The following is a 23,320-nucleotide window of genomic DNA, read 5'->3' on the forward strand; positions in this document are numbered from 1 at the left end:
CCAAAACTAAGCAGATCAAAATGACACTATTTCTATGTGTATTTTTCCTACCTGCAGGACAAAAGCATGATAGTTATTTATGAAATACTGTTAGCAGTACCATGAGAAGGAAGAACCCGATGTAGAATACAATGCCCACTGGTGTACAATATCCATTCCGATGATTTTTTGGTTTCTCAGGTACAATATTATAGTAAGTCTACTGTAACTGATGACTTCACCAGCTCTTTGAAAATCATAAAAGGGGTTGGGAATGGGGAGAATAAGGAGAAAGTGACTACCACATCTAGATGACATAGGCTACATTATAACACGGTAGCAAAAGGCCTGAGATCGGGCATTTGTGATCTCAGGTTACCTGAGATCCTGGTCCCAGCCCTGCGTCTGGTTACCTGAGTAACCATAGGATGTCGCTTGACCTCAGGGACTGACAGTGCCCATATGCAGAATGAGGGTGGTTCTAGATGGCCACTGAGTCTCCTTCCAATTCTAAAATTCTCATTTTTCCTCTTTTTAATGTTGATTAAAACAAAGGTCCAGATCTTTCAAGTTTTCTTTGCAGTGTTAAAGTTCTGTAAAGAATTCCAGTTTCTTCCTAATCAAAAGTGTGCTTAAACAGAACATAGGAGACTACAACTTCCCTCTGGAAGGACTCAAGTACTAAGGAATGACCAGAGTCTCATGTCAGTGAAAAAGAGTTCATCTATTTAAAAAACTGAATTAGCTTCAACCAACTATAAAATGATTAACATTTGTGATTATGGAAGAATGAGGTTTAAAGGAAAGAAAGGAAATTGGTATATTTACCTCTTCCTAATTCCAGTTCTAGACTAAGGGGTAACTTAAGCATTTTTTTCAATGTCATATCCAAGAACCCTTAATTCTGTGGGAACATGAATCAGGCATTTTAATGACAAAAAGAGATATTCTTATGTGTCTCCAGAAAACCTATGAACTTGCTATATTGGCACCATTGGAAGAATACTAATGAATTCAGTATGCAAGGAATTGAAACTGAAATCACACAAACCCTTGGGTCCTTCGTCTTTGGGGGGGTGCAGGTTCCTAACTGGATCCCGGATACTGCAGTCTGTCCCTGCCCAGGTGAAATCACAGATGCAGGTGGCTTCATTACTACACACCTGTGAAGAACAAAGAACAGAGATGGGGCATTTTCACCGTACTTGGTAGAATAATGGCGGTAAATGACACATGGGACAGGGTGGAAGCTTTAAAACCATTTGAAATTTTTAAGTCTCCCCTGGTTTTGTTTCTTGTTTGTTTGTTTTTGTTTTTTATTTTTGGTTGTTCTGGGTCTTCGCTGCTGCACAGGCTTTTTCTCTAATTGCCGTGAGCGGGACCTACTCTCTAGTTGCACTGCACGGGCTTCTCACTGCAGTGTCTTCCCTTGTCGCAGAGCATGAGCTCTATGGCATGTGGGATTCAGCAGTTGCAGCACGTGGGCTCAGGGGTTGCAGGCTGGAGGCTCTAGAGCATAGGCTCAATAGCTGTGGTGCAAGGGCTTCGCTGTTCTGTGGCATGTGGGATCTTCCCAGACCAGGAAGATTCTTTACCACTGATCCATCAGCGAAGCCCCTCCCCTGGTTCTGAATACTAGACAATGTATAGATCCAATACTTGGGTGATATTTTTTCAGTTAATTTTAGAAAAATCAAAGATTAAAAGGAAAAAATTTTCAAATTAAATGTTAATTACTGGTGTTGATATTGTTTAAGTACTCACGTCTGACAATGTAGCTTTTTCAGAAGTAGTTGCTTCTAGAAACATACCTTAGAAACAATATGCTTAATTAAAGAAATTAATACATGTTGGATTTAAAAGGCATTGCCAGAGGTGAAATACCAGGAGACATAAATCACCAATGCACTGCATTATCTCATCATGCCCAACACAGAAGTCATTCGGTGGCATCCTCCCAGCCACACAAGCTCCCCCCACCCACCAACCTCCCTGTCTGCCTGTAATGTCAGTCCTCAGTCAGCCTGGCTGATGACCCTCCTAGAGTGATCTCTGCCCCGTCTCTGCCCCTGGAATGGACCTGTAATTTAGACGAAATAAATAACCATCCACAAACTGGAGACAGAGTAGTTTAAATCCTCATCTGCCTGTGAAATACATTCAGAGATAGATTGTTTAGAGATGATAAAATTGAATTTAAGCTTATGGGTATAAGCAGCTTTTTAATCTGAAATGATATAACGTGATGATGATAATTAACACACTGAACTTAACCTTTTTTCCAACAAGTTGAAGAAGTGGGGGGTAATGGAGATTCATGGACCTTTTTATGCATTAAGTTTTATATTTAATGCTTTCAGAGCAATAACTGAGTAGCTGAGTGGTCTGCCCAATGCTTTTACTTTTGTTGTTGTTTTTAGTAGCTAAGTCGTATCCAACTCTTCCGCAACCCCATGGACTGTAGCCCACCAGGCTTCTCTGTCGATCAGATTTCCCAGGCAGGAATACTGGAGTGGGTTGTCATTTCCTTCTCCAGGAGATCTTCCTGGCCCAGGGATCAAACCTGCGTCTCCTGCATTGGCAGGTGGATTCTTTACCACTGAGCCACCAGGGAAGCTTTTAATTTACTATAGCAATTATTGAGTATTTACCACATTGATTATGTGCTGGGTACTTATACTCAGTGCTTTGTGCATAGGATCTCATTTAATCACTAGCACCCTGATGATTGAGAGAGCCTGAGTGACTTGCCCAAAGTAACTTGGATAAAGAGAAGCAGAGTCAGAATTCAAACTCGGGATCCTTTACAGCCACAAAATCCACGCTCTTGATCATTAGTCTCTACTGCCTGTTCATGAGTCTACGTCATTGGGCATACCCTCCTCATGCCTTTCTACCTTGCTGTGTGACATATCACTTATTTAGCTATCTATATTTTGGATTGTTTTTACCTTTGCTGCAGCATCTTCTTTGATATGATCACTCTGAGTTTCTTCATGTCTTTTACCATTTTTGAATTCTATATATATTTTGAACTATCATTCTTTCACTAAATCCAATTTAAGTAATCACTAAAATGTGTTTTTAGGTAATAAACCTAGGTTTGCCAGGAAGTACCTGCCCCAACACTTTGTGCACAGAATTAAAGATACATGCAGGTGTGTATAGAGAGCACATCTTCTCTTTTGCCGGCAATGGTCCAAGCATAACTGCCCAACTTTAAACATGTGAATTACAGCAGTGATCCAACCTCTAGTCTAGTGTGATCTTCAACACACAGATACCCAGTATGCATGCTGAGTAGCTGAGGAGCTGAAAGGGAATTACTGAAAAGTGTAAATTATTATGAATGGTGCAAAGCAGTCACATAGGGTCTATAGTTTCTTTAGGAATCACATCATTTTTCTTCTAATTCCTTGAATTCCAAGAGACTGTGGAGAATAAAAATATACAAATATACAAAGTGATAAAAAAAAAAAACAACAAAACTAAAACCATATCAACACATTTAGGTATTATTCTTAGAAGATAAGGGTATAAGGAAATAATCATAGTCAGTGCCTAGAGTCACAGAAGGAGAATGGCTGGACTAGAAGTTCAACCACTGTGAACTTGGATAATGTCAGACAAGGAAGATTTGAGCCGGACACTGATGCCTACTTACCCCGTGGCCTGAACACACTTTACCCTTGGAATCGAGGGGGCAGCTGCTCATATTTAGGGCCTGAATCTGTAGACACTTCCGATCTAAACACATCATAGATGGGCCACATGGTGTTCCATCTTCGACATAGCCCACATCTGTGTCATCATCTAAAACCACATGAGCACCACTAAAAAGAAAAAGATTAAAAAAAAAAGAAAGAAAAAAAAGAAAAAGATAGTCATACAGTCATTAGCACCACACTTGGAAATATACCCCCAACATGAGTGAGGTTTGCTACTCAGGAAACTGAAGAGGCTGTCAGTAGACACAGATTTCTCCTAGCATTTCTCTACTTTTCATTTCACCCTTTCTCCACCTCCCCTTAGTAAAAGAGCATGATAAAAGAAACTGCCTTTCAGTAGCATCATTGCTCTGCACTTCATCAGAACAAAAATATGTCATTTGCACAAAGCGTGTTCTAAACCTTCCTTGTTTGCAAGACCAACGTTAAGACTAAAGGGGAGGTGTGCATAAGAACAACAGAAGCAATCCTATCATTAGCACTCCAAGACATTCTGATACAAAAAGGCAGGTGTTGGGCATAGAAAGCAACTGAAAACATCTTGAAAATTATTACTTCAGAGGGCTGGATTATTCATGATTGAAAAAAAAACAAGCCAATTCCTCTCTATTGATATATATTTCTAAAATCTCAAAGCTAAGGACAACTGGAATTTGAATAATAATCAATGTTATAATTACTAACTAGATACCTTGCTGAATATTTTTAAAATATTAAAATAAAATATTTTTAAATTTAAAAAATTCTTAATATACTAGTTTAGGCTATAACAATATAATTTAACAAGGTTGTTGCATCTAAAGATGTATGAAAATTTACACACTCAAAGGAAGCTTCTGTGCATCAAAGTCATTAGATTTGAATACTACAAATTTATCCAGGAAGGATCTTCTTGTCTAAGACCCTGTTCAAATCATCTTCAGAGCCATTTAAAAGACAGGAAGTCAGCAACCATTTGACCAAGATAGCAATATCCAATGTGGCTATCCAGATGATTTACCAAATTTTGTTCAAAATTATTTAGGGATGATTCTAAATCTTACATTCACCTATGTAAGATGAAGTTTTGCCATTTGGGAGATACTAAAGATAAACATTACATATCCTGAGGGCAATTCTGTAGGGGGAATCCCAAAAGTGTTTTAGGCAATGGAAGTTATCATTTGAATGAGAGCAGAGCATCTTAGAAGTACAACTCCTTTAATGGGAACGATATTATTTAAAATATAATATGACTCCCAGTGTTAAAAAAAATAAGTCTTGTATCTCTGTGCCTTGTACTCACAGATAATTGGATATAAAATGACTGACCAGAGCTACAAATATTTTAGTATATACTTTCTATGGGCTTTCCTGGTAGCTCAGATGGTAAAGAATCCACATGCAATGTGAGAGACCTGGGTTTGATCCCTCAGTAGGGAAGATCCCCTGGAGAAGGGAATTGCTACCCACTCTACTATTCTTGCCTGGAGAATTCCATAGACAGAGGAGCCTGGTGCAACCCCAAAGAGGAGGACGTGAGTGAGCAACTTTCACTTTCACTTCACTATACTTTGTATATGTGATTAGGTTTCAATTAATCTTCTAAACCAAGCACATACTTTCTATATGTGATTAGGTTTCAATTAACCTCCTAAACCAGGCACATAGAGTATAGCTTAAATTCTTTTTTTGTCACAAAAAATAAAACATATAATGTTCAAACAGTGACATATTTCAATGCTCAAAACTTTAATCATATTCAAAATGAATATCATAAAATTCTACTTTTAAAATTATAATTACAAAGAATGTCTCCCTACTAATAACTGGCATAATCTTTAAGCAAATACAATGTGCAAACTGATACATAACTTTGTTTTTTAAATGCCTTTCAATACACAAAGTGATGATAAAATCTAAGTTGTTATTTCTCTCATGAAAAATAGAAATATTTCCCTTAATTTCTTTCTAAATTTGTAATTCTCATGATTCTTTAGGCTTGCCAACATTTACTATGTTACCTGCAGTCAATCACCCGGCCTTGGTGGTAGAAGGAAGTTGGGATGATCTCACCCTGAAGTTGACCAATACGTGGCGCTCGAGTAAGGTTGGTGCAGAGTAAAAATCCACAGAACACATCACTGAACATATTAAACAAAAAAGAACAAGACAGGAGGAATCAAACTGAAAAAATCAAAATTATTTGGTCCACAAATACTTAAAAATGGGAAATATTCCCTTTCCCTCTAAATGAAAACATTTATTTAGATACTGTTGGTTGGTGAAAACCGCCCCCTCCTTCCTAAAAGGATCAAAGCTTGTAGGAGGTAGCAAAGTAACCAGCTCTGAGACAGCTCATGACTGGTGTCAGAACCTATCATGGCACCCCCATTCTCTACACCCACTTGGCCATGCCTCCTTCCCATCCTCCTAAAGCTAAGAGTGGCCCCTGGAATGTTGAGATGTGAAGAAAAGCCAGATAAGGAGCTGCTGGGGAGAATTTTATGCTCTGGACAGGCTTTTAGAGCCTGACAGGGAGAAGGTCTTTGGTTGCTACCCCTGCTTCCTGCTTTTGAATGCAGAACTTTGGCATTCACCTTGCAATCGTAAATTCACATGTAAAAATATAAAGTGAACATGCTAAAGTATTACAGAGAAGAGAGGCAGAAATCATCCGGGTCCTTGGTGACATTGTTAAATGACTCACTCACCATGAGGACACCTATCTCCAGTGTATTTGTTAGGTAAACAATGAACTCTAAAAAATGCGCAAAGAATTGAAGTGGCATATCACACACATACAATCCATGTCCAGTAAATGCATGAAAATGTACTATTCCATTCATAAATGCAAATTAAAGCCACAATAATAAAGCAATTCACACCCAGCAGAATACATAAAAGTAGAATGTCTGATGACACCAAGTGTTGGTGAGAACACAGTACAGTGCAACAAAATTCTCTTATACAAATTATCAATGGTAGCATTTACTAGCACAACCATTTTAGAAAATAGTGTCATACCATCTAGTGACACTGAGAATATACATCCCCTATGACTTAGCAATTTTTCTTCCAGGAATGGCCTTAGAAAAATATGTATAAATGAGAACTAAGCTACATGTACCAGAATGTTCACAGTAGCATGATTCCTAATAGCCAAAACATGGAAACAATCTAAATTTCTGTAAACACAAAATGGAGAAGGTATATACCTATAAATATGAATGAAAATGAAATAAAAGAATAATAAATACGAATCTACAGCTACACACACCGTGGAAAATTCTCAAAATAATGAACTTAAGAAGCATAATACAAAATAATACATGAAACATGATTCCTTTTATATAAAGCTACCAAAATTTTAGGCAAAGTAAACTGTTTAGCTGAAAACTTGAGCAGTATATCTCTAAAGAAAAATAAGAAAGCAACTGGCATAAAATTGAGGACAACAGTACCTTCAGGAGAGAGACAGGGGCTGTGAGGATGAAGAATAAATCCTGGAATGCACTATTTCTTGATTCATAGAGGGGTTACATGAAAGTTCACTTTGCATTTATTTGGCAAAATGTATATTTGTATATTAATCACTTTTCTGTTTCTGTATTTCTCAATTTTTTAAAGTCAAAAAAATACATTTATTTTCCTTATCTCACTGGTGGCTGGATATTCTACTGCCAGATATTAGAAAGCTGTCTTCTACAATGATCTAAAGCAATGCCTCCCAACTTTCTGAAGTCACAGAGGCACAGAGAAATGATCAGGTTTGTCTGTGACATTGACTTAATGAATGAAGCCAGAGGCATTCAACCCCATAGGTTCTGACTAGTGTAGACTCCACTTCCTCCCTGGAACCTCAAAGACTGAACATCTCAAAACTTCTGTAACTCACTCACGAGACATCAGATGGGAAGCTCTGTTCTGTTATTTTGGTTTAATTTTAAAGAAGTCAAAGATCTTTTGCTTCCTAAGGCCTCATCCACCATCAAAGATTACATACAACTGCCAAGTTTCAAAAAGTACAACATTAGAGACCATTAATTAGATAAATAAAACTTCTCTTAAAGCCTCGCTCTGCTTCACAATGGGAGAAAAATCCCGATGGTTATGGAAGGAGAATGGAGGAGCTTTGGTCTATCACATAATGATCCCAGAAATCCAAGTCATTGAGTTAACCTTAAAAAACTATTAAATTGCAATTTTAACTTTCCTCAACAAATCAAGGGAAAATATTACCAATGTGCTCTGAAGGCATCTCATTTCCTGAGTAAAGAGTCTTCAATAGGCACTGACTAGATACTTTTTTGGCTGCCCTCATAGTTCAGTTAGTTGGTAAAGAATCTGTCTGCAATGCAGAAGACCCTGGTTTGATTCCTGGGTTGGGAAGATCCCCTGGAGAAGGGAAAGGCTACCGACTCCAGTATTCTGGCCTGGAGAATTTCATGGACTGTATAGTCCATGGGGTCGCAAAGAGTGGGCCATGACTGAGTGACTGTCACTTTCAGATACTTGTTAGAAGGGAAAATAAAACTTTAATATAGATATTAGATGTTTAATCAAATCAAATCATGTTACATTTGAGAAATAATCAAATGTATATTATTTCATTTTAAATGGCCCCCAAAATATAGACAGTCTATATCTTTTGCTTAGAGAATTCCTTATCCTAGTATATTCGTAGGCTTTTTGAAAGCAAAAGTAGAAAACCAAAACCCACTATTAATTTAAAATACCTTAGCAAAATATCTCTTCCAAACAAGCTTCAAGTAAAATACAGCATGTGAGAACTTGCCTGAATTTTACAGAAATGGTGTGTCTGTACCACAGAAACAGTTTAGTTCATAGTCATTTGCTTGTAGATATATGATCTTCTAAATTCATACTTTAAAAATTTTAAGTAGTCAATTTATTAAAAAATCAGTGACATTTATTTTGTGCTCATTTCACATTTGGACCAGGGCTTCCAAGTCCACCCATGATGCTCCAGAGGTGACCACTCACTGTTTGCTGCACTGGATCCATCGGTCTCCATCCTTTCCACAGTTACCCTTCTCCGTGCCTTCTGTATTCAGCTTTTCATAACAGAATTTGTCAGACCCTGAAGCCTCTTTTGGAGATGAGCAAGAAAAGAGAATTACTTTTAGTTCTTTTTGTTATCCATAACCAGCTCTGTGCCAGTAAAGTTTAATAACCATTGCTCCAGAAAAAGGAAGAAATTCCTAATTTGTAGCACTTGCCCATTTCCATAGTGTAAATTTCCACAGTGTAATACATGGCTAATTTTAAACTAAGAATATGATGCCAGTCAGCTTCTAAAATTCCTGAAAATTTCATCCATGGCTCTTGCAAGCTAAGGCAGGACAGATCAAACACACCATTCTTTTTAACTTTCGAGACAAATTTATTCCCAGTTCCTGTTGGTGGGTTTGAGGATGGGAGGTAGGATTAATCAGCAGCAGGAATTAGTGAAGTGACACCAAAAAAACTAATAAACATTCTTAACCCTGCTTTCTATTAATATCAGGAAGCATTATAAAATCTGAGCTCACTGAAATTTTGTTGGCACATGGATTTTGATATTTCAACTTTTTTGAAAGACAAATATGCCTCTATTATCTTTCCCGTGTCAAAACTGAACTACTGAAACTAAATCTTTCAGTTAAATGATATTTACCAAACACTAAAATCACTTGTGAGTGAGTCCTAGTCCCCTTTGGGTGACTTCTTTTCCTGGTAGGTGACCCAGTCTTTGCCAGCAAGACAGAACCACTTCTCTCTCTTCCAGTCTGGCCCTCAGTAACTGAAATTCACTGGCAAGACAATAAAAATGTCAGGAAGAGAATATGTGTACTGACATGTAGGGAACATACTAAGAAAATGACCATGTACCCAAATCTCTGTCTGTATATCAGAAAGTACTTGTGTTTCACTTTGAACTCAGAGAGTCAATTACAGAATTTAAAAAAAGAGTCTGGTACTTTCCTAGGATAAAAGAATGGAAAGCTAACTTGAAGGGGTGAATGTTAAATCCAAAGTATACAGAAAATTACCCAAGTGGATTCATAATGAGCATGACCACTGCACTCAACCCAATCTGAGTGGGTGTAACATCCGTTCTGTCACAGACACAATCACCGAATAGCGGTGTTCAGCTCTGATGACAAGTCTTCAACGTCAGCAGTTGTTTGCTGTGGCTTTGTGACTATGATTCACCATTCTCTTTAGCCTTTTCTAGTTTTTTTTTTTTTTAATCACTCCTAAGCTGTATCTCTCTTTCAGCAAGACTGGCAGCAAAGAACATTAGGAGAAACCTGAGTGTGACCACCAAGCAGGAAGCTTGACCTACTTGTTCCCCAGATGTACTGACACTGGTTGTCCCGAGTCTTGCACTCCCCGTTGTAGCAGCGGCCCTGAGGACAGAATGCATGTTGTAAGGCACAAGGAGCTGGTCCCATTTCCCCCCCAGATTCTCACTGCAAGGTCTCCTTATCATTGTTTTAGACAAAGTTGGGTGTTGGGGGTACCCTACAATGAAAATAAAACTCACAAACATCTTAAAAGACACAAAAGAATGAAAATTAAAATCTAAAACACAGAACAGACCTCACTGTACAGCTCTTAAAGTCCAACTAATCATCTAAAATTTTAAACTTTATGGAAAACAAAAATGGGTACATTTCTTTGAGTGACACCAAAATGATTTTTAGGTTTTTTTGTATGTGAAAGGTTAGGTCATAACATAGCTTCAGGAAAAGAAAAAAAACATTGCAATATATTACCATATTTTTCCATATTAGGCTGAAATGATTAAAGATAGTTACAACTCCATAAATTAGATCTCTAATTCTTCAGCCATTATTTTTTTTTTCCCACACTCTCAATCTGGACAGTTTGCACCCAGAGATAAATATACTTAGTATTTTATATGATGTGAAACAACTCTGAATTAGAAGACCAATGCAATAATTTCCTGTTGTTTGAGCTGCAATTTACCATCAAAATTACATTCATCCAAAAAAAAAAAAAAACCTGAAAACTGAGCCTTTCATAAAATCCCAGTTAAAACCTATGGCCCAGCATACCTGATTTTGATTGCAAGCATATCCATCTTGCTTATGAAGATTTGGTGGGCACTGAAAAATATATTTTTAGTTAACATTCAATATGTGAAGAGCTTTCAGCTTATTTGCACAGTACATTAAAATGCAAAAAAATTTAAGGATGATTTTATTACTATCTGTAAATTGTGTGCTACAGATCACATCAGTAGCACATCAGTTTGAAATAAATGTAAAAAAATACAACTTATAATTAGGAAAACATGAGTAACTCCTTAAATAGCTAATCCAAATTTATTCTCCAGTCATTGGTAAAAATGAATCAATCAATCAAAGCAGTGGGTGCTTCTTATGCTTTCCATGAGATGCACTAAAATAATTTACGTTCACTTGCCTACAAAGTTCAAAGTAGAAGGGATTAAAATGGTCAATGAAGGGAACAAATCAGTTTGTTACACAGGAGTAGATACATTCAGGAACTACTTTACAAGACTTCGTTCAGTCATCATTAGTAACGTTCAGGAACTAATTCATAAGGCCTTGTTCAGTTCTGTGAAAATGTCAGATCTGCATGTGACACCCATGACACTCACCTCCATGCCACATTACTGAAAAAGAAGAACTACCCAGCCCTTCAATAAAAGTGCTGTATCTCCATTACGTTTCTGACCTCTCAAACTATAGACTAGTTATTGAAACAACTGTGATGTGATAGTTCTTTCTTTTTCCAGGTCTATTTCTCAAATATTTTTTTTAAGTACATTTCAATTTTCCCTAACATTATCCTGGATAATTCACATTTTTACTCTCTCTTCATCTTATTTATCACATTTAAGAGCTAAAAAAAAAAGTTCAAGTCAAAGGCTCTGCTACAGCATTCAAAACAAATATTAAAAGGGGGAAAAAAAAAACACAGGTGCGGTAAGTGAATCAGAAACAGAGGAATAGCCTGTGAGGTCCTCCCTTGATTCTCACCTTTTCAGTAAATGACAGTCCCACTCTCCCAGCTGCCCAGGTCCCGAACCAGGGCGTCAACCTGTGTTCCTCTTTTACTCACACTCTCTTTCTAGTCAGTCGACAATACCCGGTAGCAATACCTTCAAATATAACTACAATCTGACCACTTTCCTCCATCTCCACTGCTAACAGCTGGTCAAACCCAACACTATCTCTCACCTGATGATGCAACCACCTCCAACTGATTCTCCTTCATCCCCTCCAGTCTCCTTAGAGGTGACAGAGTTACCGGAGTGTCCCTTTAAAAACCTAAACCACATCATGTTGCTCTTCAGCTAATGGCTTCCCAGTCTACTCACTGGTCTTCCAAATTCATGATCTGCTCCTATACTGACCCTGCCCTCATCCATACCTGACCTCATGTGAATGTACCAACCATGCTGTCAACCCAAGGTCTTTGTTCTTGCTCTTCCTCCAAGCTGTCCCGCAGATTTCTACCCAGCTTGTTCTCTCAATTTTTTTAGCACTTCGCCTGAACATCAGTATCTCAGAGAAGCCTTCTTTACCATGTCCTCCAACACCGTAACCTCCTCCCCCGTGTGAGCACCCTCTGTTCTCCATTTGCTGTTTTACTTATCACCAAATTTTCACGTATCTGTTTGTCTACTCAGTCAGTTCAGTTGCTCAGCTGTATCCAACTCTTCACGACCCCGTGAACCGCAGCACACCAGGCAGGCTTCCCTGGCCATCATCAACTCCCGGAGCTTGCTCAAACTCATGCCCATCGAGTCGGTGATGCCATCCAACCATTTCATCCTCTGTCACCCCCTTCTCCTCCTGCCTTCAATCTTTCCCAGCAACAGGGTCTTTTCAAATGAGTCAGTTCTTTGTATCAGGTAGCCAAATTATTGGGAGTTTCAACTTCAGCATCAGTCCTTCCAATGAATATTCAGGACTAATTTCCTTTAGGATGGACTGGTTTGATCTCCCTGAAGTCCAAGGAACTCTCAAGAGTCTTCTCCAACACCACAGTTCAAAAGCATCAATTCTTTGGCACTCAGCTTTTTTATAGTTCAAATCTCACATCCATACATGACTACTGGAAAAACCATAGCTTTGACTAGATGGAAGGTGGTTGGTAAAGTAATGTCTCTGCTTTTTAATACACTGTCTAGGTTGGTCATAACTTTTCTTCCAAGGAGCAAGCATCTTTTAATTTCATGGCTGTAGTCACCATTTGCAGTCATTTTGGAGCCCAAGAAAATAAAGTCTATCACTGTCTCCATTGTTTCCCCATCTATTTGCCATGAAGTGATGGGACCAGGTGCCGTGATCTTAGTTTTCTGAATGTTGAGATTTAAGCCAACTTTTTCACTCTCCTCTTTCACTTTTATCAAGAGGCTCTTTAGTTCTTCTTCGCTTTCTGCCATAAGGGTGGTATCTGCGTATCTGAGGTTATTGATATTTGTCCCAGCAATCTTTTTTTAAAATTAATTAATTTTAATTGGAGGCTAATTACTTTACAATACAGGGGTGGTTTTTGCCATACATTGACACGAATCAGCCACAGTGTTAATGTGTGTCTTCCGACAAGCTTGATTCCAGCTTGTGTTTCATCCAGCCCAGCATTCTGCATGATGTACTCTGCATATAAGTTAAATAAGCAGGGTGACAATATACAGCCTTGACATACTCCTTTCCCGATTTGGAACCAGTCTGTTGTTCCATGTCCAGTTCTAACTGTTGCCTCTTGACCTGGATACAGATTTCTCAGGAGGCAGGTCAGGTGGTCTGGTATTCTCATCTCTTGAAGAATTTTCCACAGTTTGTTGTGATTCACACAGTCAAAGGCTTTGTTTACTGCCCCCCTCCTAATGCAGGTTGTCTACTGCTCCCATCCTAATGCAAGCTCCACGCAGGCAGGGATTTTCCATCCTCTTCCCTCCCTGGCACCTAGAACAAAGCTGGGCTCAATTATTATTGAGAAGGTACTCAATGACTAGTGACTGACTGAGAAAATAAACAAATGACCCGCACAGATACAATTAAGTTATTTTATTCTGCAGTATCAAGCTGTTTATCAAGGTCACAACAGAAAGATAATAGAACTAATTTAGAATTGCTAAGAAGCCGTAACTTACCAAGAAATACATTGAGATTAAAGGCTTTGGTTCTACAGCTTTCTATGAACAACCAATTTTCATACCAGTTTTCATTCAACCTGATGGTAAACTATTCAAAAGATGTAATTATCAGCATGAGAACTTGGCTTACTGGACCAACTGCACAAAAACAGAGATTCCCTATGGTCTCTTTCATTCATCCAAATCCACTCAAAACACCATCATTATCTTATTAATCAACTAACAGTAATTATTCACTTACTCCAAGATGAATGCAACCACACTGAACCAAAATGCAAAAGAAATGTTGTTCGCTGAATACACTCATCAGGGTCTAAACTTAACTTGTCATATTTGACTTTTGTAATGTTTCAATAGGAGAAAACTAGTAGGATTTGATAAAATTTAAAAAGCTCTCATTACTCTAATAATGAGTGATGTTGAGCATCTTTTCATGTGTTTGTTAGCCATCTGTATGTCTTCTTTGGAGAAATGTCTGTTTAGTTCTTTGGCCCATTTTTTGATTGGGTCATTTATTTTTCTGGAATTGAGCTGCAGGAGTTGCTTGTATATTTTTGAGATTAATCCTTTGTCTGTTGCTTCATTTGCTATTATTTTCTCCCAATCTGAGGGCTGTCTTTTCACCTTACTTATAGTTTCCTTTGTAGTGCAAAAGCTTTTAAGTTTCATTAGGTCCCATTTGTTTAGTTTTGCTTTTATGTCCAATATTCTGGGAGGTGGGTCATAGAGGATCTTGCTTTGATTTATGTCGGAGAGTGTTTTGCCTATGTTCTCCTCTAGGAGTTTTATAGTTTCTGGTCTTACATTTAGATCTTTAATCCATTTTGAGTTTATTTTTGTGTATGGTGTTAGAAAGTGTTCTAGTTTCATTCTTTTACAAGTGGTTGACCAGTTTTCCCAGCACCACTTGTTAAAGAGGTTGTCTTTTTTCCATTGTATATCCTTGCCTCCTTTGTCAAAGATAAGGTGTCCATAGGTTCGTGGATTTATCTCTGGGCTTTCTATTCTGTTCCATTGATCTATATTTCTGTCTTTGTGCCAGTACCATACTGTCTTGATGACTGTGGCTTTGTAGTAGAGTCTGAAGTCAGGCAGGTTGATTCCTCCAGCTCCATTCTTCTTTCTCAAGATTACTTTGGCTATTCGAGGTTTTTTGTATTTCCATACAAATTGTGAAATTCTTTGGTCTAGTTCTGTGAAAAATACCGTTGGTAGCTTGATAGGGATTGCATTGAATCTATAGACTGCTTTAGGTAGAATAGCCATTTTGACAATATTAATTCTTCCAATCCATGAACACGGTATGTTTCTCCATCTGTTTGTGTCCTCTTTGATTTCTTTCATCAGTGTTTTATAGTTTTCTATGTATAGGTCCTTTGTTTCTTTAGGTAGATATACTCCTAAGTATTTTATTCTTTTTGTTGCAATGGTGAATGGTATTGTTTCCTTAATTTCTCTGTCTGTTTTTTCATTGTTAGTATATAGGAATGCACCAGTCAGGATGGCTGCTATCCAAAAGTCTACAAGCAATAAATGCTGGAGAGGGTGTGGAGAAAAGGGAACCCTCTTACACTGTTGGTGGGAATGCAAACTAGTACAGCCGCTATGGAAAACAGTGTGGAGATTTCTTAAAAAACTGGAAATAGAACTGCCATATGACCCAGCAATCCCACTTCTGGGCATACACACTGAGGAAACCAGATCTGAAAGAGACACGTGCACCCCAATGTTCATCGCAGCACTGTTTATAATAGCCAGGACATGGAAGCAACCTAGATGCCCATCAGCAGATGAATGGATAAGGAAGCTGTGGTACATATACACCATGGAATATTACTCAGCCATTAAAAAGAATTCATTTGAACCAGTCCTAATGAGATGGATGAAGCTGGAGCCCATTATACAGAGTGAAGTAAGCCAGAAAGATAAAGAACATTACAGCATACTGACACATGTATATGGAATTTAGAAAGGTGATAACGATAACCCTATATGCAGAACAGAAAAAGAGACACAGAAATACAGAACAGACTTTTGAACTTTGTGGGAGAATGTGAGGGTGGGATATTTCAAAAGAACAGCATGTATGCTATCTATGGTGAAACATATCACCAGCCCAGGTGGGATGCACGAGACAAGTGCTCCGGCCTGGTGCACTGGGAAGACCCAGAGGAATCGGGTGGAGAGGGAGGTGGGAGGGGGGATCAGGATTGGGAATACATGTAAATCCATGGCTGATTCATATCAATGTAAGACAAAACCCACTGGGAAAAAAAAAATAAAAATAATAAAAAAAATAAAAAAATAAAAAAAAAATAAAAAGCTCTCATTATAAAATGTCATAACTACATGGGAGAAGATTTCTAATCTATTTTCAATTTAGCCTAACAAAAGCCAGTTGTTTAACACTGAAATGTTTAACAAAGGAAATTATGAAATGTCTATTGTTCTCTGGAGACATTTAAAATAGAAGAACCATAAATCTGTGTACTTTATTCTGCTTGTGAGCAGAGCTCTGGATTCGGTCTCTAAATGCCATTTGAGGGACTTCCCTGGTGGTTCAGTGGTTAAGAATCTGACTTCCAGTGCAGGGGACATGGGTTCAATCCCTGGTCTTGGAACTAAGATCCCACATGCCACAGGGCAACTATGCCTGCGTGCCTCAACTAGAGACACAGCCAAAAATAAAAATATATAAAAAATAATACTGATAAATAAATGCCATTTTTACACTGTATAGTAAGGTCCAACTGAGGCTGGCTTCCACAGTGCAACAGCCTTTAAATGTGCTTATTTTAAATTGTGTTATACTCCCATTTTGATGACATATTTCATAGTGTTTAACAAAACATATTTCACATATCTTTCAAAAATATCTTTATTAGATCATCCAGATTGTTTGCTCAGAATGTCTCTCAGTTCCACATCTTATTTATTCTCTTTGAAATTGTGAATTTAAAAAGCAGCTCAGAAGCATCAGTAAATGCTAATATAAAAACTAAGCAGAAATATACTGTGAAATAAAAGCAATAAATACATAATGTCACCAAAAGTACTGATTTTCAGAGATGCAGAGATTCTGAGACATCCCATTTTAATTATTAGTATCAATTAAATTCAAAGCTTCTTTCAAAACAGAAGAATTACTGTGTGTTGGGGGCGAGGGTGTGGTGGTGTTTAACTCCCTCTCTTCCACTTATCTAGTTTAGGTTCCTTCTGGTCATAGAAGGGAATTGTTACTAAAGGAACTGAGAATTTAACAGTACAATTTTCACCTTGGGACATGAAATTAAAAGAATATTTTAAAAATTTAATCAATAAAATATTAGATTGAACTAGAACCCTTATTATAAAAAACTTCATTTCCAATAAAGCCTATGATAATTCAGGAGTTAAAGGTTGAAATGGAAAAACTATATTTTTATATTTGGCCACCTGATGTGAAGAACTGACTCATTTGGAAAGACCCTGATGCTGGGAAAGATTGAAGGTGGGAGGAGAAGGGGACGACAGAGGATGAGATGGTTGGATGGCATCACCAACTCAATGGACATGAGTTTGAGTAAACTCAAGGAGCTGGTGATGGACAGGGAGGCCTGGCGTGCTGCAGTCCGTGGGGTCACAAAGAGTACTGACACTTTTAAAAGAATTGAACACACAAAACCAAAACCATATACAATGGGTCTCATTCTACAAAACTAAAAATATAACTCAGTGAAATAGTGTATCAGAAATGTCAATATACTTGTCATAAACCACAGAATCCACAGTTCTTACATACTGCCACTATATTATTTAAAAATTGTAAAGAAATCAATTTATCTATTTATATGTAAGGACAGATATACATAAAAATCACAAAAGGATAGGTATACCTTTGCTGTACCATAACCTTTGTACTATATCCATTTGAATCAAGCCTCAGGTGGTAGATATCAAAACTTTTCAAAAAGGTTAATTAGCAAATTTTGCTTTCCTCTCCTCATGTTTCCTTCCAGGGAGAAGAACTCCGTGTAACTCCAGTTACTCTCTGCCTCTGTGCTCACTTCTCCAGGCAGGTAGAGCAACTGACTGGTTGATGGATAAACTTCAGAAGAATAACTCAGCATTCTGGCTCAGTTCCGCCATCTTCTCCTGCCTACTCACATAATTCATCCTCTCTCTACTGCTCTTCCATGGCATACAAGGGCCACCTTTACAAGGAGAGGTCATTTCAGGCCCAATTATGTCAATAATCTGTTACTACAGCCTAAATCTGGGATCTGTAAAGAGGCCCATTTAGCCCTCACACTGAGCTAGGACTTTCAACTTGGCTCTTTGCAATAACAAAAATGATATTTTAGTTTCCAGCCATACTCTATCAGGAACCCCATGTAAATCAAAATACCCGGCAATAGGTAATTCTGCTCTTGAGAAACTTACCCTAAGTTGCTAACTCTGAATAAGAAACACTCTTTAAAATGCATAGAGGACCCGTGTACCCCAATGTTCATTGCAGCCCTGTTTATAATAGCCAGGACATGGAAGCAACCTAGATGCCCATCAGCAGATGACTGGATAAGAAAGCTGTGGTACACATACACAATGGAATATTACTCGGCCATTAAAAAGAATACATTTGAATCAGTTCTAATGAGATGGATGAAACTGAAGCCCATTATACAGAGTGAAGTAAGCCAGAAAGATAAACACCAATACAGTATACTAATGCATATATATGGAATTTAAAAAGATGGTAACAATAACCCTATATGCAGGACAGAAAAAGAGACACAGATGTAGAGAACAGACTTTTGGACTCTGCGGGAGAAGGCGAGGGTGGGATGATCTGAGAGAACAGCATCAAAACATGTATATTATCAAGGGTGAAACAGATAGCGAGCCCAGGTAGGATGCATGAGACAAGTGCTCGGGGCTGGTGCACTGGGAACACCCAGAGGGATGGGATGGGTAGGGAGGTGGGAGGGGGGATCAGGATGGGGAACACAGGTAAATCCATGGCTGATTCATGTCAATGTATGGCAAAAACCACTACAATACTGTAAAGTAATTAGCCTCCAACTAATAAAAATAGATGAAAAAAAATAAAATAAAATGCATAGAGGGACTTCCCTGGTGGTCCAGTGGTTAAGACTCTGCCCTCCAATGCAGGGAGGGGATCAGGTTTGATCCCTGGTCAGGGAACTAAGAGCCCATATGCCATGTGGCCGGGCCAGAAAAAAAATTTTTTTAATGCAAAGAGATTTATAGCCATATTAATAATAATAATGAAATGCTGCCAACAATCTAAATATTCACCACTAGATGTAGAAGTGACTGGTAAATTCACATGGCTGACTTTCATGCAACTGTAAAGGGGATATTATAAAAACTGTATCATAGCATTGGAAACTGCTGTTGAAGTAACGTCAGAATAAAATTGAAGGTAGGATGAAGTAAAAAATTCTTACCAAGCCCCTACGCCTGACTCCTGACTTCTTCCCTGAATCATTTCCACTATTTCCCAGATATTCCTGCTTCCATTCCATCTCTTGAAGATGCCAGGCTTCTGTACTCACTGGGTTTCATGAATATATTAGCCTTTCTAACCCAGCAGAATGCAAGCCTGGGAAGAGCAAGGAGTTGCCTATTTGGATTCCTCTCATAGCCTGGCATTCAAAGCAGTGCTTGAAACACAGTAGGGGCCCCACAAATATTCATTTGAATGACAAAGACTTAAAACAACATGATGTAAATGTTTAAAAACAAAAAAAGTAAAGAAGGAATGCCAAAAGGCAATCTTAATGATAACGCAATAATTTTAACATGAAGAAGATCATGCCAAGTGTGTGGGCCATGAAGCCAGTGCTTCATACATAAATGGAGAGAGGTGGTGACAGACTGAGGGCTTCTGCCCCCAATCCCACTTCAACTACAGCAGTGCTATACTTTCAGATTTCTACACTGAACTTTTGTCCAAAACTTTGTTAAAAGAAAGGGTTTTGTGGCTTCAAATTGCTTGAAAATAGTACCATTAGTGCTTTATCAGTGTGAGCCTACTGTTTTAGATGTGGGGACCAGAACACTGCAGATACATACAACTATACCAATTAATTGGATATAAGCAATAATAAAGGAAATTAATTATAAAGGGGAAATTTGGAAGAAAACAGATTTTTTAGGCCCAATAAATATTCCTAAAATAAAAGCACAGCGGGAGCTAGAAACTACTAGAAAACAGAACAAAACAAAACCAAAAACCCCAAAAGAATCAAATCATATTCACACATGTAATTCAAATTGAAAGCATTATGATATGTATTTGAAAATAAGATTACCTAAAATTCAGTTTGCCATACCTGGCCAGAGTCTCCAGTACAATATTCGGTAATATCACACCCATTCACAGCATCCCGACATTCATATCCTCGTGGCTGAAACTGCAAATCAAAACTCAATATTAGGAACCAGTATTAATATTTCAGAGTTAGTATTCTTGTATTCACCAGAAACCATGACATCCTTTCATTACCACTGCCAAACTCTTTTTATGAATCATCAAGGTAGTTTCAAAATAGAGATAATGCCCCAAAATCACTCTCTGTAGTAAATATGAATCATTAACCAAGGCATTAAATGTTCAGATTTCAAAATCTGCTATCTCAGAGTATTATGTTTGGAAAACACTGTGATGGCAATTATGTAAAGAAGAAACACTGGTGAGGCTTAAGACAAAAGAACTAAACACTAAAATATAAAGATAAACATTTAGGACCTCTCGGAAGGCTGATATACATACTCAATCTGCACTAATTTCTCTATTAGCTTGGATATTAGTCTTGCTTTAGCTAAATATATACAATCAGATTTCAATTAATTCATATGAATTCCCTTCAGTGATGCCGGTGAATGACTGCTGAATACAAGGCATTTTGTTTGTCTAGGAGAAGGGTTGGTACAAGATGAAGGAAAGAGTCCATCATTTTCAAGCAATTTATAATCTGCTTGGGGACATAAGGCAAGAAAATCTAAGCTGGAATCTTCTAGAGTATCATAAGCCTAATACTCCTTTGGTATTGAACAAAGTTAAATCATATTATTTTCTGGTTTTAAAAACTATTAAGAATTTTATAGAATGAGAAAAAGAAAGATTTTAAAAATGACTTTTTAAAAACTAACCACAGTTTTCCAAAGATAGAAGTAATATTTCCACACAAACAAAGGTGTGCATATACACATATAAACTTACATACATATATTACTTCCTTATCTGGCTCGTTTGCCTTTCTAAGGGATTTTAAAAATCAAATGTGAAAATATAAGGCCTAGGTTTTACACTCAGGCTCTAAAATAAATTAGGATGGGTTTTCAAGAAAAAGTTTATAAGTGGGACATGTTACGAAAAACACCACAGAAATTGTCCCGCTTCTATTCAACCATTTAATTTGGTTTTCACCCATGTTAGTAAGGCAATTGCCAATGTTTATTTTGGAAGGATTACAGGTATACTTTCTTAGGGAGGTACTGGAGAATAGGATTATTGGTTGTTGTTCAGTCACCCGGTCATGTCCAACTCTTTGCCACCCTATGGACTGCAGCACACCAGACCTCTCTGTCCCTCACCATCTCCCGGAGTTTGCCCAAGCCTCATGTCCATTGCATCAGTGATGCCATCCAGCCATCTCATCCTCTGACAACCTCTTCTCCTTCTGCCTTCAATCTTTCCCAGCATCGGGGACGTTTCCAATGAGTCAGCTGTTTGCATCAGATGACCAAAATACTGGAGTTTCAACTTCAGCATTAGTCCTTTCAATAAGTATTCAGGGTTGATTTCCCTGAAGATTGACTAGTTTGATCTCCTTGCTGTCCAAGGGTTTGTTGGTAGTGAACTATAATAAAGATAATTGTAGCTGCTATCCAAAAGTCTACAAGCAATAAATGCTGGAGAGGGTGTGGAGAAAAGGGAACTCTCTTACACTGTTGGTGGGAATGCAAACTAGTACAGCCGCTATGGAAAACAGTGTGGAGATTTCTTAAAAAAACTGGAAATAGAACTGCCATATGACCCAGCAATCCCACTTCTGGGCATACACACTGAGGAAACCAGATCTGAAAGAGACACATGCACCCCAATGTTCATCGCAGCACTGTTCATAATAGCCAGGACATGGAAACAACCTAGATGCCCATCAGCAGATGAATGGATAAGGAAGCTGTGGTACATATACACCATGGAATATTACTCAGCCATTAAAAAGAATTCATTTGAACCAGTCCTAATGAGATGGATGAAACTGGAGCCCCTTATACAGAGTGAAGTAAGCCAGAAAGATAAAGAACATTACAGCATACTAACACATATATATGGAATTTAGAAAGATGGTAACGATAACCCTATATGCAAAACAGAAAAAGAGACACAGAAATACAGAACAGACTTTTGAACTCTGTGGGAGAATGTGAGGGTGGGATATTTCAAAAGAACAGCATGAGAAGACTAGAGAAGATGGCGGAGGAGTAGGACGGGGAGACCACTTTCTCTCCTACAAATTCATCAAAAGAATAACTGAACACAGAGCAAACTTCGCAAAACAACTTCTGATCGCTAGCTGAGGTCATCAGGTGCCCAGAAAAGCAGCCCATTGTCTTCGAAAGGAGGTAGGACAAAATATAAAAGATAAAAAGTGAGACAAAAGAGCTAAGGACGGAGATCCGTCCCGGGAAGTCTTAGGCGGCATTGCTTGGGGTAGGGTCCGGGCCTGAGTGCCCTGAGGACAATCGAAGGGAGCTTCTATGAGTTGCCAACTTGAACTGTGGGAGACCAAAAGAGAGAGTAAATTAACCGGCCGAACACACTGCCGGCCGTTCGCAGAACAAAGAGACCGAGAAAAACCAGAGAAGAGCTCGCAGGCTGTGGACCGGCCCAGCCCCGCCGGAGGCAGGAGGCAGGGGGGAGGGGAAGGTCGCGGCGAGACACAGGGCGCAGGCACCCGACCGGCGCGGGCGGGACTGGGGCTGGGGACGCGGAGGGCAGAAGGCGCGCGCACCCGACTGGCGCCAGCGGAAACTGAGACTGGGTCCGCGGAAGGGAGGGGGCGCGCCACACCTGGGGAGAGCGCGCCCACCAAGCCCCTGGCTGCCTGGACCGCTCTGACGGGGAAGGCACAGAGAGCGGGCGCAGCTTTTCCTTCCGCGCTTTTGTGGAACTCCCGAGGGCTGGAACCTCGCGCAGCGCGGGGCGCGCTCCATATAGAACAGCCGGGAGCCTGAGCGGTGCAGACGGAGAGGGCAGCATCAGCCCCTCCCGGCAGCCCCAGCCCCTCCCAGCAGCGCCAGCCCCTCCCCACAGCGCCAGCCCCTCCCTGCCCCGCAGAGCGACGGAACTAGCTACCTGAGTAAGAGTCCACCTCCGCCCGCCTGTGTCAGGGCGGAAATGAGGCTCTGAAGAGACCGGGAAACAGAAGCCAAATAAACAAAGGGAACCGCTTCA

The 23,320-nt window shown here is 39.0% G+C and overlaps 1 protein-coding gene across 6 annotated transcripts in view; it reads right to left on the reverse strand.

Moving 5' to 3' along the window:
- The window catches only part of ADAM23 (ADAM metallopeptidase domain 23), a 195,440-nt gene that overhangs the window by 22,945 nt on the left and 149,175 nt on the right, over positions 1–23,320 (reverse strand). For all 6 annotated transcript variants that reach the window (XM_061148919.1, XM_061148922.1, XM_061148921.1 and 3 more), the window contains 7 exons: positions 20,190–20,270; positions 10,775–10,825; positions 10,039–10,102; positions 8,694–8,799; positions 5,711–5,830; positions 3,644–3,812; positions 1,031–1,142 (listed from right to left, as the gene is read on the reverse strand). In XM_061148919.1, coding sequence (XP_061004902.1) covers positions 1,031–1,142; positions 3,644–3,812; positions 5,711–5,830; positions 8,694–8,799; positions 10,039–10,102; positions 10,775–10,825; positions 20,190–20,270 — 703 coding nt within the window. The remainder of the gene's footprint in view (positions 1–1,030; positions 1,143–3,643; positions 3,813–5,710; positions 5,831–8,693; positions 8,800–10,038; positions 10,103–10,774; positions 10,826–20,189; positions 20,271–23,320) is intronic.

This window comes from Dama dama, chromosome 8 (assembly GCF_033118175.1).
Source record: "Dama dama isolate Ldn47 chromosome 8, ASM3311817v1, whole genome shotgun sequence".
In the NCBI taxonomy this organism is placed as follows: domain Eukaryota; kingdom Metazoa; phylum Chordata; class Mammalia; order Artiodactyla; family Cervidae; genus Dama; species Dama dama.